The sequence below is a fragment of the Megascapheus bottae genome, chromosome 34 (assembly GCF_031878675.1).
Source record: "Megascapheus bottae isolate mThoBot1 chromosome 34, mThoBot2.hap1, whole genome shotgun sequence".
In the NCBI taxonomy this organism is placed as follows: Eukaryota; Metazoa; Chordata; class Mammalia; order Rodentia; family Geomyidae; genus Megascapheus; species Megascapheus bottae.
In genome coordinates this window covers 4,688,613-4,702,280 of record NC_143542.1, presented here as the reverse complement: position 1 = coordinate 4,702,280, position 13,668 = coordinate 4,688,613, and the positions used below count along the sequence as shown (strand labels likewise).

General features: G+C 56.0%; 1 protein-coding gene and 1 long non-coding RNA gene across 4 annotated transcripts in view; one reads left to right on the top strand and one right to left on the bottom strand.

Moving 5' to 3' along the window:
* Positions 1-198: 198 nt before the first annotated feature.
* On the bottom strand, positions 199-8,105 carry Ap1s1 (adaptor related protein complex 1 subunit sigma 1). Of its 2 annotated transcripts, none has more exons than XM_090324057.1 (5): positions 8,022-8,105; positions 5,730-5,908; positions 4,457-4,565; positions 1,788-1,925; positions 199-335 (listed from the first exon to the last, which is right to left on the bottom strand). In XM_090324057.1, exons 1-5 carry the CDS (start codon positions 8,022-8,024, stop codon positions 288-290), a joined length of 477 nt encoding a protein of 158 aa, XP_090180183.1. In that variant the 5' UTR covers positions 8,025-8,105; the 3' UTR covers positions 199-287. The 2 variants fall into 2 exon arrangements, with proteins under 2 accessions (XP_090180183.1, XP_090180184.1); XM_090324058.1 differs by lacking the exon at positions 8,022-8,105 and adding an exon at positions 6,453-6,609.
* A 134-nt stretch (positions 8,106-8,239) lies between these two features.
* The window catches only part of LOC150042715 (uncharacterized), a 39,851-nt gene continuing 34,422 nt past the window's right edge, over positions 8,240-13,668 (top strand). Inside the window, exons 1-2 of one of the 2 annotated variants that reach the window (XR_016533586.1) lie at positions 8,248-8,319; positions 9,850-9,980. This is a non-coding gene — a long non-coding RNA (uncharacterized LOC150042715). Of the gene's footprint in view, positions 8,320-9,849; positions 9,981-13,668 lie in introns of both variants that reach the window. The other variant, XR_016533587.1, reaches the window with a different exon arrangement.

Sequence of the window (13,668 nt, the reverse complement as noted above, 5' to 3'; positions counted from 1 at the left end):
GAGGGATCTTTTTTGGGGGGGGAGGGGGAGGAGTAACATTGGTTCTTCAAAGGCAGGGAATGGAAGCCAAATGGCACCCTCTGTCAAGGTCACATTTCTTCAGTGGGGACAGCGGGTGGTGGAGGGAGGGAATGCTTCAAGGGCCTGGGCCCGCAGCCCCTTCCAAAGGTGAGGTGGCAGAGGTGGCTCAGCCAGATCCCACCAAGAGAAAGGCTGAGGGTGGGGTGGGAGGTGGGGGAAGCCTCTTTCCTGGGCTCCCCCATCTCACAGGGCCAGGCCAGGCCAGGCTACGCCAGGCCCATTTCCTCCAGCACACTGCGCGGCGATTCATCCTCCTGAGACACACAGATGGCAGGGTGGGCAAGACAATGGCAGACGGGGGTGGGGGGAGGAGGAGGGAGGCAGAGAGACAAGGGGTGGGGGGGAGAAGAGAGACAAACCAAGTGAGCCCAAGGCTAGAGCCGTAGGAGCCCTGTGGGGGTGACCTGCCTCCTAGCACCGCCCCAGCATCCAAAGTGGCAGAGGCAGAGACTAAGGGAGAGTCCAGCTCCGAGAGAGAGCCGGAGGGGCTCGGTCTCAGGGCCGCAGGGCTGGGATGGGGAGGAAGCCTGCTTCCCAGGGGCTGCAAGGGTAAGAGCTGGGCCCTGCGTGCTGGGGAGTGCTGGGGTGGGGGTAGAGGGCAGTAAGAGGTTGGCATCCAGTCCCCAGCCTGCATAGATGACTCATTAGGGCTGGACAGGTTAGTAGTAAGCAGGGGAAGGGGGAGGTGGTGATGGTGCCAGGCCAGGTGCACGTGCGGGCCTGTGTGCATGTGCGTGAGTGCGTGAGTGCGTGCGTGTGTGTGTGTGTGTGTGTGTGTGTGTGTGGACACCAGCAGGGTGGCAAGATCTCTTCTCTCCTCCTGCAGTGATGACTCCCACTTCCGCTGGTCTCCCCTCCCCACAGCCAGCTCAGGCCAGCTCACTCAGGCACTGTGGATTCTGGTGACTCATCGCCCTGCGCCAAGGCTCAGCGGTGGCAAAGAAGAGAGGGCAGGCGGGTGGGGAGGGGGTACGGGCGGGGGCGCAGGATGACAAGGAAAATGTCTTCATATCTGCGCCCCCCCTCACCCCAATCTCCAGTCTCTTGAGTGTGTGCAAGTGTGTGTGAGTCACGAGGTGGGGTAGCTCTGTGGTAGACTGTGCCTACCCTGTGCAAGGCCCCAGGTTTGATTTCTAGTCTCATCAGGAAAAAAAAAAAAGGTAACTAAATACATCAGAGGAAAGGAAAACCTGACTTTTTCTTTTTTTTTTGGGGGGGGGTTGCCAATACTGGAGCTAAAACTTGGGGCAGCCTGGCTTTCTTGCTTGGCTTTTTCACTCGAAGCTGGCACTCTGCCCCTCGAGTCACAGCTCTGCTTCCAGCCTTTTGGTGGTTAACTGGAGATAAAATTCCACAAACTTCACTGCCTGGGCTGGTCTTTTTTTTCTGCAGACTCCCCTGGGCTGGCTTTGAGTCTTATGATCCTCAGATCTCAGCCTCCTGAGTAGCTAGAATTACAGGACCTGACACCTTGAGTCCCAGAGGACAGGGAGTGCAAAGGGAGAATGCATAGGACAATTGGTAAGATGCCTGGTGGCCTTTCGCCTCCGTCTGTCCTGGAGGGGGAGGTGTCAGAGACTGGAGGCCGACTGCGCAGTCGGGGGTGGTGGGGGCCACAGGGGAGGGGGGCCCCCCCGGCAACGTGCAGGGGACCCTCTGCCACGGCAATCTTCCTCCTCGTCCTCCTCACTGTGCCGGGCCCGTACCTCCTGCAGAAGGTCAGCCTGCTCGATGGCTTTCAGCACGCTCTTCTTGGAGGTGTCCTGCACGTCCCCGCCCATGAGGAACTCGTCCAGGATGAAGTAGGCTTTCTCAAAGTTGAAGATGATGTCCAGCTCGCACACCTGGGGGAGGAGCCGAGGGCTGAGGTGCAGCTCCTGCCCCTGGCTTTTCCCACCTTGGCTTCTGTTTGTCTTTCTTTTTTCCTCAAGGCGGGTGGCTCTAGCACTTGAACCACAGTTCCAGCTCCACTTTGGATTTTTCCAATATTATGGGCTTTCTTACTCAGACTGGTTTTGAACCTCTGTCCTCAGACCTGAGCTTCCTGAGTAGCCAGGAGGCCTGGCTCCACCTTGCATTTTAAGGCTGGTCTCCAGGGCTCCCAAACTCCTTTGAACAATCATGTTAGTCTCCTTCCACTCCCAGCTTTTTTTTGGGGGAACGGGGGAGTTAGTCGTGGGGTTTAAACTCAAGTCTTGGGCTATGTTCCTGAGTCGTTTTGCTCAAGGCTGGTGGTCTAACACTTTGAGCCACAGCTCCATTTCCAGTTCTCCAGTGGTTCACTGGAGTAAAGAGTCTCACAGCCTTTCTGCCTGGACTGACTGAACTATGATCCTCAGATCTCAGCCTCTTGAGTAGTTAGAAAAACAGGCATGAGCCACAAGAGCTCAGCTTCTTCTCTTCCCCCCCCCCCCCCCCCCCCCCGCCTTCAGCAGTCCTGGGTCTTGAACTCAGGGCCTAGGCACTGTCCCTGAACTTCTTTTGCTCCAGGCTAGCACTCTACCACTTGAGCCACAGGACCACTTTACCTCTTTCTGTGTATGTGAGAAATGGAACCCAGGGCTTCATGCATGCTAGGCAAGCACTCCACCACCAAGCCATATTCCCAGCCCTTCTTATTTTAAACAACAAACTAACAAAAACTGGCCATGCGGCCCGGTCCAGCCTGGAACTGCAGGTAATCATGCTTCAGCTGGGCTTATAGGCGAGTTCCACCGTGCCAGGCCTTCTTCCCTTCCTCCTTTCTCCCTGAACGTGAAACGTTATGTTTTCATCTTGTTGTAGTTCCTTCTGCTTTCCCTCGAAGTTCTACAACACCATTCCCATTATAAGCTGGGGTACCCCCTCCTCCACAAACAGGGAGAGGAGGGAGATTTCAGTCCAAGCTGGGCTCTACTTATAATCAGCTGTCTGTACACATCACAGAATGTCTCCGAGACTCAGCTTCCCCAACTGGAGGTGAGGATATCAGCGCCAACTTATAGGGCAGATGCAGATCAACAAGACAACTCCACAGAGCTCCATCCACTGCCAAGGGGGAGACGAGCTTGGAGTCACTCTGCCAAACCACATCTAAGACCAGAGCTGTCTTTATGAAGGCCAGGCTCTCCCCATATGACTTAATGTAGAACCAAGAACTCTTCAAGGCTGGGTACCCATAGTTCACACCTCTAATCCTAGCTACTCAGGAGGCTGAGATCAGAGGACTTTCCAGCCAGCCCAGGCTGGAGAGTCTGTGAGACTCTTCTTTTTTGTTCTTTCTCTTGCTGGTCCCGGGGCTTGAACTTTGGGCACTTTCTCTGAGCTCTTCTGCTCACAGCTAGCACTCTGCCACTTAAGCCACAGTGCCATATCTGGCTTTTTCTGTGATTAATTGGAGGTAAGAGTTTCATGGGCTTTCCTTCCTGAGTTGGCTTCGAACTGTGGCTCAAGTGGTTAAGCTCTAGTGTTGAGCAAATAAAAGCTCAGGGACAGCACCCAGACCTGGAGTTCAAGGCCCAGGATGGGCACAAAACAAAACTCCAAATACTCTAGCACAAGTTCTGGTGGCTCACACCTGTCCTTCTGGCTGTAGTCTGAAGGCAGCCTGGGCAGGAAAGTCTAAGAGACTCTTAACTCCAATTAACCAGCAAAAAGCCAGCAGTGGAACTGTAGCTCAGGTGGTAGAGCATTGGCCTTGAGCAAAAAAGCTCAGGCACAGAACCTAGGCCCTGATGCCAGCGCAAAAATATTTATGTAAGTAAAAACTAGCAAACAAACAGAAGACCCTCCAGAAGAGTCTAACACCAGGCCAAAATCAGGAACCACTACCAAAATCAGAATAGGGACCCTGTTCCTGTACGCAGAAGTGTGAGCCAAACTCTAAGCATGGGTGTGGACTGGACCATGCTGGAATCTTCCTTCTTCCTAATCCTGCTCCAAGCCTCAGGGCCAATTAAGGGACTTGGCTAATAGGCTTAGAGCTTAACAGGGGAGATTAATTGAGGTTCTCACTGGTCCAACTTTACCTCTCCCTTGAGATTTCCAGTGCAGAGAATAGTTGGATAGGCTTTCCTTAAAATTCAGCAGAAAGGGGCAAGGTACTGGTGGTTCACGCCAGCTACTCAGAAGGCAGAGATCTGAGCATCTCGGTTCAAAGCTAGTCCAGGCAGGCAAGTGTCTGGGACTATCTCCCATGACCCACCAAAACACTGAAAGTGGAGCTGTAGCTTAAGTGGTAGAACGCCAGCCTTGTGCATAAAAAGCCAAGGATAGCGCCTACACTCTGAGCTGAAGCCCCGATACTGGCACTAAAAGAGAAAATCTGCTTGGCAGAAAGAGAGGACTGCGGGGCAGGTGAGCGAGGGCGGGAGAGGGGACTGGAGGGAGGACTCACACTGCCAAAGTACTTGTCCAGGAGCTCCACGTATCGGTGGATGAGTTCCAGGGTGATGAGCTCGTTGTCTTGGCCCTCGATGGCACAGCAGAAGTAGAGGCTGGCATACCTGAGAAGGGGACAGAGGGGACAGCTGGGAGCCAGCTTCCAGACCCTGACACTGTGGGTGTACCCCTCCCACCACCGAGGTCTGAGCTGGACTGGACACAGGGAGGGCGGTTCAGAGTCCAAAGTCTGCTCTCTCCTTCTTGCTATCTCCATTTGACTCAGCAAAACCCTGAGCCAGCTAATTCACCAGTTCACAGAAGGAGCCACTGTATGTGCAGGGGGGGTGTTGTGAAAAGTGGGGCAGGGCCTCTGAATGGAGAATGACAGGGACTAGATAGAGGCAGAAGGGGGTCATATGTGATATGTAGGAGGCAAGAATCAGGTGTGACTGGGTGCTGGTGGCTCACACCTGTAATTCCAGCTTGTCAGGAGGCTGAGATTTGAGAATTACAGTTCAAAGCCAGTAACAGCAGGAAAGTCTTTGTGACTTTTATCTCCAATAAGCTATCAAAAAAACTCAGCAAGTAGAGCTGTGGCTCAAGTGGTAGAGCACCAGTCTTGAACAATACAAGCTCAGGGACAGTGCTCAGGCCCTGAGTTCAAGCCCCAGGACTAGAAAAAACAAAACAAAACAAAACAAAAATAGCAATCTGGACACTGGTGGCTCATACCTGTAATACTAGCTAGTCAGGAGACTGAGGATTACAGTTCAAAGCCAGCCTGGGCAGGAAAATCTGTGAGATTCTTAACGCCAATTATAACCACTAGAAAACTGGAAGTGGAAAACAAGTTCAGAGACAGTGCCCAGGCCCCGAGTTCAAGCTCTATGCCTGACAAAAAACACAACAAAACAAAACACACAGCAAAAAGCAGCGTTTGGAGAAGTAGCTCAAGTGACCGCATCATCCAGGAACGAGCAAACCAACCGAGCATGAGGCAAACACGAAAGTAAAAAGGGCTAAGGATCATGGTTTTAATAGTACAGTGCCTGTCTAGAAAGGGCAAGGCCCTGAGTTCAAATCCTAATGAGGTCAAAAAAGAAAGTCGATGCTCAAGGGGAGTGTGGAAAGCAGGAGAAGCTGGTGTCTGTCTCCGGTGTGAGCATGTCCTCAGCCGCCAGCTCTGCCTGACTTGACATACACTTATTCCTCAGCCCCCTACGCCACTGCTGAACTCCAAGCCAGCAGGATAGACCCCAGGGAATCTGAAGCGGGTGGAGAGTCACCTCTTATAGACAACTTTGAGATCCCTCCACTCCAGGAAGCTACACATTTTGGGTTTGCGAGCCAGGACGACCTGCATAAGTTCTCGCACCATTTTCTTCCGTTCCTTGTCTGACGTGGCTAGGTACCATTTTTGTAGCCGAAGTTTTCCCTGTCGGCTAAACAGCAGCATGAATCGCATCTGGAGGGAGAAGGGGGACCAGAGCTGAGAGGCAGACATTTGCTTCAGAGCCTTTTTATTCTTTTTTAAAGGGGCAGCAACCAGGCCCCAGTACAACCTCCACAAACCCACCCCCTCCCTGCTAACACTGGGAGGTGCCTTTCTTGTCTTTGGCTTTTCCACATTTACCATTCATGTTCAATTCCTGGCTCTCATAAGTTGGGTATGTATGGCCTTGAGCAAGTGACTTTAAATCTTTGGCCTCAGTTGCTTAGTTAAAAAGTCGTAAAAGCTATTTGTTTAGTCAAGTACTGGTGGCTCACGCCTGTGATCCTAGCTATTCAGGAGGCTGAGATCTGAGAATTGTGGTTCAAAGCCAGCCTGGGCAGGAAAGTTCGTGAGATCCTACCAGCAAAAGTCGGAATGGAGCTGTGACTCAAAGTGGTAGACTACTAGCCCTGAGGGCTAGCGCCCAGGCTCTCAACTCAAGCCCCAGGACTGACAGAGCACACCCCAGTCTGTCTCCCTCACAGCTGTCAGAGGGGTTAAATGAGTGGATACCCACAACACATGGAAGGCACCGTACTACACCTCCAGGCAACTGGGGTGTTCTGTCCTGACCATCAATCTCTGGATCTTTCTCTCCAGATGCTTATTTACCCAGCCAGGGTCACACCTGGTTAAGAGGAGCTCCAGTCCACACTCCCCTCCTCAGTCATCTTCATATTCCATCCCTCTAACCACTTGTCACTTTTCTGCCATGATCCCCTTCCTCCATGTGAGCAGGTACAGCCCCCCACGTTCAGGGCCCCCCTGACCCCCGAGCCCCCGTGTCCAGGGCCCCCCTGACCTCCGAGCCCCCGCGTCCAGGCCCCCCTGACCCCCGAGCCCCCGTGTCCAGGGCCCCCCTGACCTCTGAGCCCCCGCGTCCAGGGCCCCTGACCCCTGTGCCCCCACATTCAGGGTCCCCTGACCCCAGTGTCCAGGGCCCCCCTGACCCCCGTGCCCCCAGGTCCAGGCCCCCCTGATCCCTGTGCCCCAGCATCCAGGGCTCCCTGACCCCCGTGCCCCCATGTCCAGGGCCCCCTGACCCTCGTGCCCCCAGGTCCAAGACCCCCTGATCCCAATGTCCAGGCCCCCCTGACCCCCGTTCCCCCACGTCCAGGGTCCCCTGACTCCTGTGTCCAGGGCCCCCCTAACTCCAGTGTCCAGGGCCCCCTGACCCCAGTGCCCCCAGGTCCACGGCCCCCTGACCCCCATGCCCTCTGACCCCTGTGTCCTGGGCCCCCTGACCCCCGTGCCTCCAGGTCCAGGGTCCCCTGACCCCAGTGTCCAGGGCCCCCTGACCCCCGTGCACCCAGGTCCAGGGCCCCCTGACCCCCGTGCCCCCGCGTCCGGGGCCCCCTGACCCCCGTGCCCCCGCGTCCAGGCCCTCTCGCAGCCGCTCCCGGGGACGCGGCCCTCGGGGTGGCTCCCTGGGAATGGCGGTGGAACAAGGAGCGAACTTGGAATGCGATGGGGTGCGGAGCGCTCGGTACCCCGCGCACCCCGGCCTCCCCGTTCCGGGACTGCGTCCGCGGCGCGGGGCGCGGCGGGGCGCGGGAGACCCGGGGGAGGCACGGCGGGGTCCGAGGCCGAGGGTGGTGGGGAGGACGCAGGCCGGGGTCGGGAGGGGAGGCAGGCGGCGCGCTGGGGCCCGGGCCCCGACGGCGAGCCCGCGAGCTCGGCCGGGCCTCGGGGCGAGCACGGCCGGCAGCGGGGCCCGACCCGGAAACCCGCGGCTGCCGGCCCGGCCGCGCCCCGCTCCGGGGACCCCGCGCCCCGCTCCTCCGGGCGGCTTCGGCGCGGCGCTGGACGGGGTCCCCGGGACCCGGCTCGGAGCCCCCCCCCCCCGCCCCGGGCGCTCGCCGGCCCCGCCGCCCGGCCCCCCCTCCCCGCACTCCCCAAACGCGCCCCCTCTCCGCCCGGCTCGCGAGGGCGATTGCCAGCGTTGCCTCCCGAGGCCGCCTCGCCCACCGGCTCGGGGGAAGCGGGGGTCTCGGGGGACCCGAGGGCAGCCCGGGCGACCCCCCGGCCCCCCGCGGGTGCAGCCCACGCCCCTCGGCCCCCCTCCCCTCCCCCCCGCCCAGCCTACCATCCTGCAGCCTCCGGCTCGGCGTGTCCCTCTGCGGCCTCCGTAGGCGCCCGCGCCGCTCCCCCCCCTCGGATCCTTTCTCTCTCCTCCGGCCCCCGGGCTGGAGCCCCGCCCCCTCGCGCAAGGCCCCGCCCCCGGACGCCCAGGAAGGGTGGGGGGAGGGAGGGAAAGCCCTCGCGAGACCGCGAACTGCGCAGGCGCGGACGCTGCGCGGCTGGCGGGCGGGGTTGGAGGCGGCGGAGCGGAAGCCATAGCAACCGGGTCCCGGCCCGCCGCGTGGAGAGGCTCCGTCGTCATGGTAACGGGCCGTGGTGGGGGGTCGGCGGGGGATGGAGAGGGAGGACGGCGGGCCTGGCGCGGGGAGCCTCCGCGTGTGTGTGTGTGTGGAGGGGGGAGTGCGGAGGTCGAGGGGCGCCGCCGGGCGTCGGGCCTCCCCCCACCCCGAACCCCCCTCCCCGGGCCCGGGCTCGACGCCGGGCTGGGCGGGAAGACCCGGGACTGCGGCCCCCAGCCCCGGCCGCCCCCGGAGCGCGTGTGGAGCCCAGCCGGGCTCAGGGCCCAGCCGGGGTCAGGGCCCAGCCGGGGTCAGGGCCCAGGCGGGGTCAGGGCCCAGGCGGGGTCAGGGCCCAGGCGGGGTCAGGGCCCAGGCGGGGTCAGGGCCCAGGGGGCTCAGGGCCCGCAGGCGCGATGCGAGCTGGCGGCTCTGGGGGTGAGGGCACAGGGCTTTCAAAGGAAAAACAAGACTTTGCTTGAGAAAAACCCCGCAGGTCTGCCTCCCTCCCGTAGCCTCTGGAGAGTCCGTGCCAAGAGCCCAGCAGATTCCCGACGCGCCCCTCCCCACAGCCACACAGCCTCGTATTTACCCCGCAGGGCTCGCCAGTAAAGTACGAGCGTGGAAAAGCAACGAACAACCGGGACGGCGAATCCCACGGAACGACTAACACGCCTCGCACCGCCGGCCTCACAGGTCGAAGGGATGCCATGTGCCTCAGGGCGGGCACACCGGGCAGACAGACACTGGGTTTGGGGAGGGGGCGAAGATTACACCTGGATGGTGTGCCATGGAAAACTCGTGAATGGGTTTGCTTCTGGGGGGCGGTGTTTGTTGAATGATTCTGGATTGCAGTTGGCTGCGGGTAACTGAAACCATAGAAAGCCAATGCCAGTGCAGCACAGAACCATGACATCTTGTTTCTTCCTTCTTTCCTTCCTTTCCTTCTTTCACCAGTCCTGAGGCTTGAACTCAGGGCCTGGACACTGTCCCTGAGCTTCTTTCGCTCCAGGCTGGCACTCTACTACTTGAGCCACAGTGCCATTGCCAGCCTTTTCTGTGTTCGGCACGGAAGGATCAAATCCGCAGCTTCATGCATGCTAGGCAAACACTGTACCACTAAGCCACATTCTCAGCCCCCATGGCATCTATTTCTACACAAAGGTTGACAACCATGTTGTTAATTCTGAGTAGCTCTTGTGGCACTTGTCAGAAAAGGGTTACCAGTGTAGCTGGATGCCACTGGCTCACACCTGTCATTCTGGCTACTCAGAATGACAACCTGGGCAGGAAAGTCCATGAAACTCTAATGAACCACCAAAAAACTAGAAATGGAGCTATAGCACAAATGGTAGAGTGCCAGCCTGGGATAAAAAGCCAAGGGACAGCTCTCAGGCCCCGAATTCCAGCCCCAACAGATAGACAGACAGAGACACACACATCATATAGTAATATGTAGAATAATTTGAAAGGAGAAATGTGAGAATCTAGGTACCAGAATGGAATGGACAAGAAGGACCAGAGGACTGGACTGAGGTTGATCTTTTATCTATGTAGGGAATATTATTTGAGCTGGAACTGGTGATGGTCCAGGGAGTAGATCTCCACAAGAGAAGAAGGCCTCTGCCTGCTCTTGGGTGCCAAAGTTTGAAGACATACTAAGATAAAGAAGAAAGCTTATTAGTGAGGTAAGGCAAAGGAAAGACTGAGAAATAGTTACACACCAGACTTGGGTGCGGGCATGCGTCGCCATGAGTGCTCAGGCCTCATGGGTCTCATGGCTGGAAGTCCTTGGGGGTTGGGCTTTATTTTCCCTTCTGGGCTCAAAGACTCCAAAATTGGTTCACTCATTAACTTTGGGTGGTTGTGACATAAGTACTTGAGCTTCTCTTTTTTTTTTTTAGTTTATTTTATTTGCATACATTATCGATAAGGGGGGATTTTATTGTGGAACTTCTGTACATGTTTACAATCCCCCTCTCCCCCTCCCTCCCTCCCTCCCTCCCTCCCTTCCTTGTCTTTGTTTTCTTTCACCAGTCCTAGGGCTTGGAACGTGGGGCCTGGATGATATCCCTGAGTTTCTTTTGCTCCAAGCTAGCGCTCTGCCACTTGAGCCACAGCTCCACTTCCGAGCTTTTTCCGGGTAGTTTATTGGAGATGAAGAGTTTCGTGGACTTTCTTGCGTGGGTTGGCTTCAAAATCGTGTCTTCAGATTCTCAGCCACCTGAGCAGTTAGGAATTTAGAGGCGTGAGCGTGTGGGTGCTCACCTCAGGTGTCCAGACCTTGAGATAATACATTTTTTCTTTGCAATCATGTTTTGTGCCAGAGGAGATACATTTTCCCAAGAGGTTTTTTCCTCTCCAGGGTAAATGTCTTTAAGATATTCTTGCTCAGTTCCCAGGGTGCACTAATTACTAGGCCTAAGGGTGAGGTCAGAGGGAGAAGCTATGTTCCCCTCCTGCTCCCCTTCTCCTCCCAATCCCCTCCCTCCTCCTCTTCCTCTCTTCCTCCCCTCCCTCCCTCTGCCCCATCCATTTTTTTCTTCCTTTTTTTTTTTTAACTTATGAGAGAGTATGTAAGGCTGAAGGCAAAAACAATGTGTGCTAAGTATGTGTGTGTGTGCGTGTGCCCGCGCGCGTGTGTGTTTATGTACATGTATGTACTGGGGTTTGAATTCAGGGCCTGGGGCATTGTCCCTTAGCCTTTTCTTCCAAGGCTGGCTCTTTACTACTTGAGCCTCAGCTCTGCATCTAGCTTTTGGTGGTTCATTGGAAATAAGAGTTTCATGGACTTTCCTGCCCAGGTTGACTTTGAACTATGATACTCAGATCTCAGCCTCCTGAGTAGCCAAGATGACAGGTGTGAGCCACTAGCACCTTCTTAAGGTTTGAAGCTCTCCTCCTCCTCCTCCTCCTCCTCCTCCTCTTCCTCCTATTGTGGGTCATGGGGCTTGAACTTGGCCTGGGCGCTGTCCCTGAGCTCTTCAGCTCAAGGCTACCACCCTACTCTTGAGCCAAGCCCCACTTCCTGTTTTCTAGAGGTTAGTTGAACATGAGTCTCAGGTCCTTTTGTGCCTGGGCTGGGTTTGAACCCCGATCCTCAGATCTCAGCCTCCTGAGTAGCTAGGGTGACAGGCGAGAGCCACCACGCCTGGCTTCTGGAGCTCCGCTTACTTGTTGAGTCTGGGGGCCGGGGACCACCTCATCCACCAGCCCAGCATTGGAAACAACCCGGTTTTGCCTTCACAGCCCTCTTGACAGAGGTGGCATGGGTAGGATCTGCTGGGCCCTGCCCAGCCTGGTGTTCAGGACTTGGGGGTGGAATGGGGCGGGGGGCGACTCTGGAAGAGGGGCAGTGTGTGGAGGGGCAGCAGCTGGATGGCAGTGTCCTCTCTCCAGGGTTGGAAGTATGATTTGGTGCGTTGTTCCTCCTTGCAAGAGGCCTGGTCCTCCCGCTGTCTTCCAGACCTGGGAGCTCCTCAAGGGCCATCTGGGCTTCAGTTAGAGCTGGGTTTGCTCTGTGTAAGTGGAACCTTCCAGGCTCTCTGGCCTGCCATGACTCAGCCCCCTCTGCTCCGCTGGGTGGCGCTGTTGGTGGGATGGTGTCCATCCACCCCTCCAGCTATTGTTTGTGTATATGATGATTGTTAGGGTTCATTTGTGACCGCCCCCCCCCCCCGATCTTCCTGGGTTGGAATCATTTGCTCTTTCCTGGAAGAACTGAAGTTCGAATTCAGGGCCCCTCATGCTTGCTAGGCAGGATCTCTTCCAAAGCCTCCAGCCTCTTTTTGCCTTGATTGCTTCTGAGCTAGGGTCTTCCTTCCTGTCTGAGCATATTCCTGGACTTTGGTCCTCTTATATTAGGCTTCCTTTTGCCACTGAAGGAAAGTGACGTGCTACAACGCTTAACTTTTTTCTGTTGAGATGGGGTCTTGAAGAGGTTCCAGCCTAACCCTAACCCTAACCCTAAACCCAGGCTGGCCTGGAACTGTCATTCCCCGCATCTCAGCCTCCCATGTCACTTAGGGTGACAGGCACACACCTTCGTGCCCAGTAAGGAGTAGAGAAGGGACCTCACGATCTTCTCTGCCAGGGCTGACTTCCAGTCGCCATCCTTCCAGTCACAGCCTCCTGAGCAGTTGGGATTACAGGTGGTAAGGCACTGGTGGCCCGTCCATCTTTTCATTTTCGTTTTTGCAAGTCCTGGGGCTTGAACTCAGGGCCTGTGCCATGTCCTTGGACTTTCTCAAGGCTAGAGCTCTACCACTTGAGCCTCAGCACCACTTCTGACTTTTCCTGTATATGTGTGAGCAAAGAATCAAACCCTGGTCTTTGTGCATGCTAGGAAAACACTACCACTAGGCCAAACTCCTGGCCCCCATCTTTTCAATTTTATAATGCTTTACAGCAGCCAATTGCCACTGAGCTTCTTTGCTCAGAGCTGGAGCTCTACCACTTGATTTACAGCTCTGCTTCTGGCTTTTTGGTGGTTAACTGGAGATAAGAACTTTCCTTCCTACTGGGATCCCCATAGCTCAGCCTCTTTAGTAGCTAGGCTGACAAGCATGAGCCACAGGCACCTGGCTTCAAACTTGGTAAGTTCCAGTCACTTTGCTCCAGAGAACATTAGAGCTAGCGTGCCCCCTGGTGTTGGGGGACAGAAGACCCACAACCAGGAAGCTGGTACTCAGATTGTGGGTTCAGGCCTCAGAGGACTATACCTTTAAGTCTGGCTGTGTCTGAGCCCTTCTTGCTATCCAGAGAGTCCTGTTTCTATGCATAAAACTAGAAAATTGAGCAGTGGCTCAAGTGGTAGAGTGCCAGGCTTGAGCAAATAAATAAATAAAAATAAAAATCAAACAAAAAACCACAATCACCCAGGAACAGTGCCCAGGCCCTGAATTCAAGTCCCAGGACCAGCACACACACACGCACACGCACGCACACGCACGAGTTTAACTGGGCTTGCCAGCTCATACCTGTAATTCCAGCGCTTGGGAGGGCAAAGCAGCAGCAGGTGCATTTCAAGTCAGGCTACATAGTGGGGACCCTCTCTCCCAAAAGGGGTGGTGATGGTAGTGGTGGTGGAAAATAGATCTTGGAAAATTTTGTCTTAATAGAGTATTTTTACCACCCAGGGCTACAACATTTTATCCTCCCAGCCTGCCCTGGGGCAGATCAATGATTCTTTTGTGCCAGGCCTTCAAGGAGGCTGCAGGAATGCTGATCGTGTCTGCCTTTCATCTCTAAAGAGACTGAGCACAGGAGGAAGAACTTTGACTGTCAAGAAAGGGGGGCCAAGAAAGTTAAACAGGCCAGGGAGGCCCCATGCGGTGAGTCTGCCTCTGCTACCTTTGTCCTCGCTGCAGCTGAGAA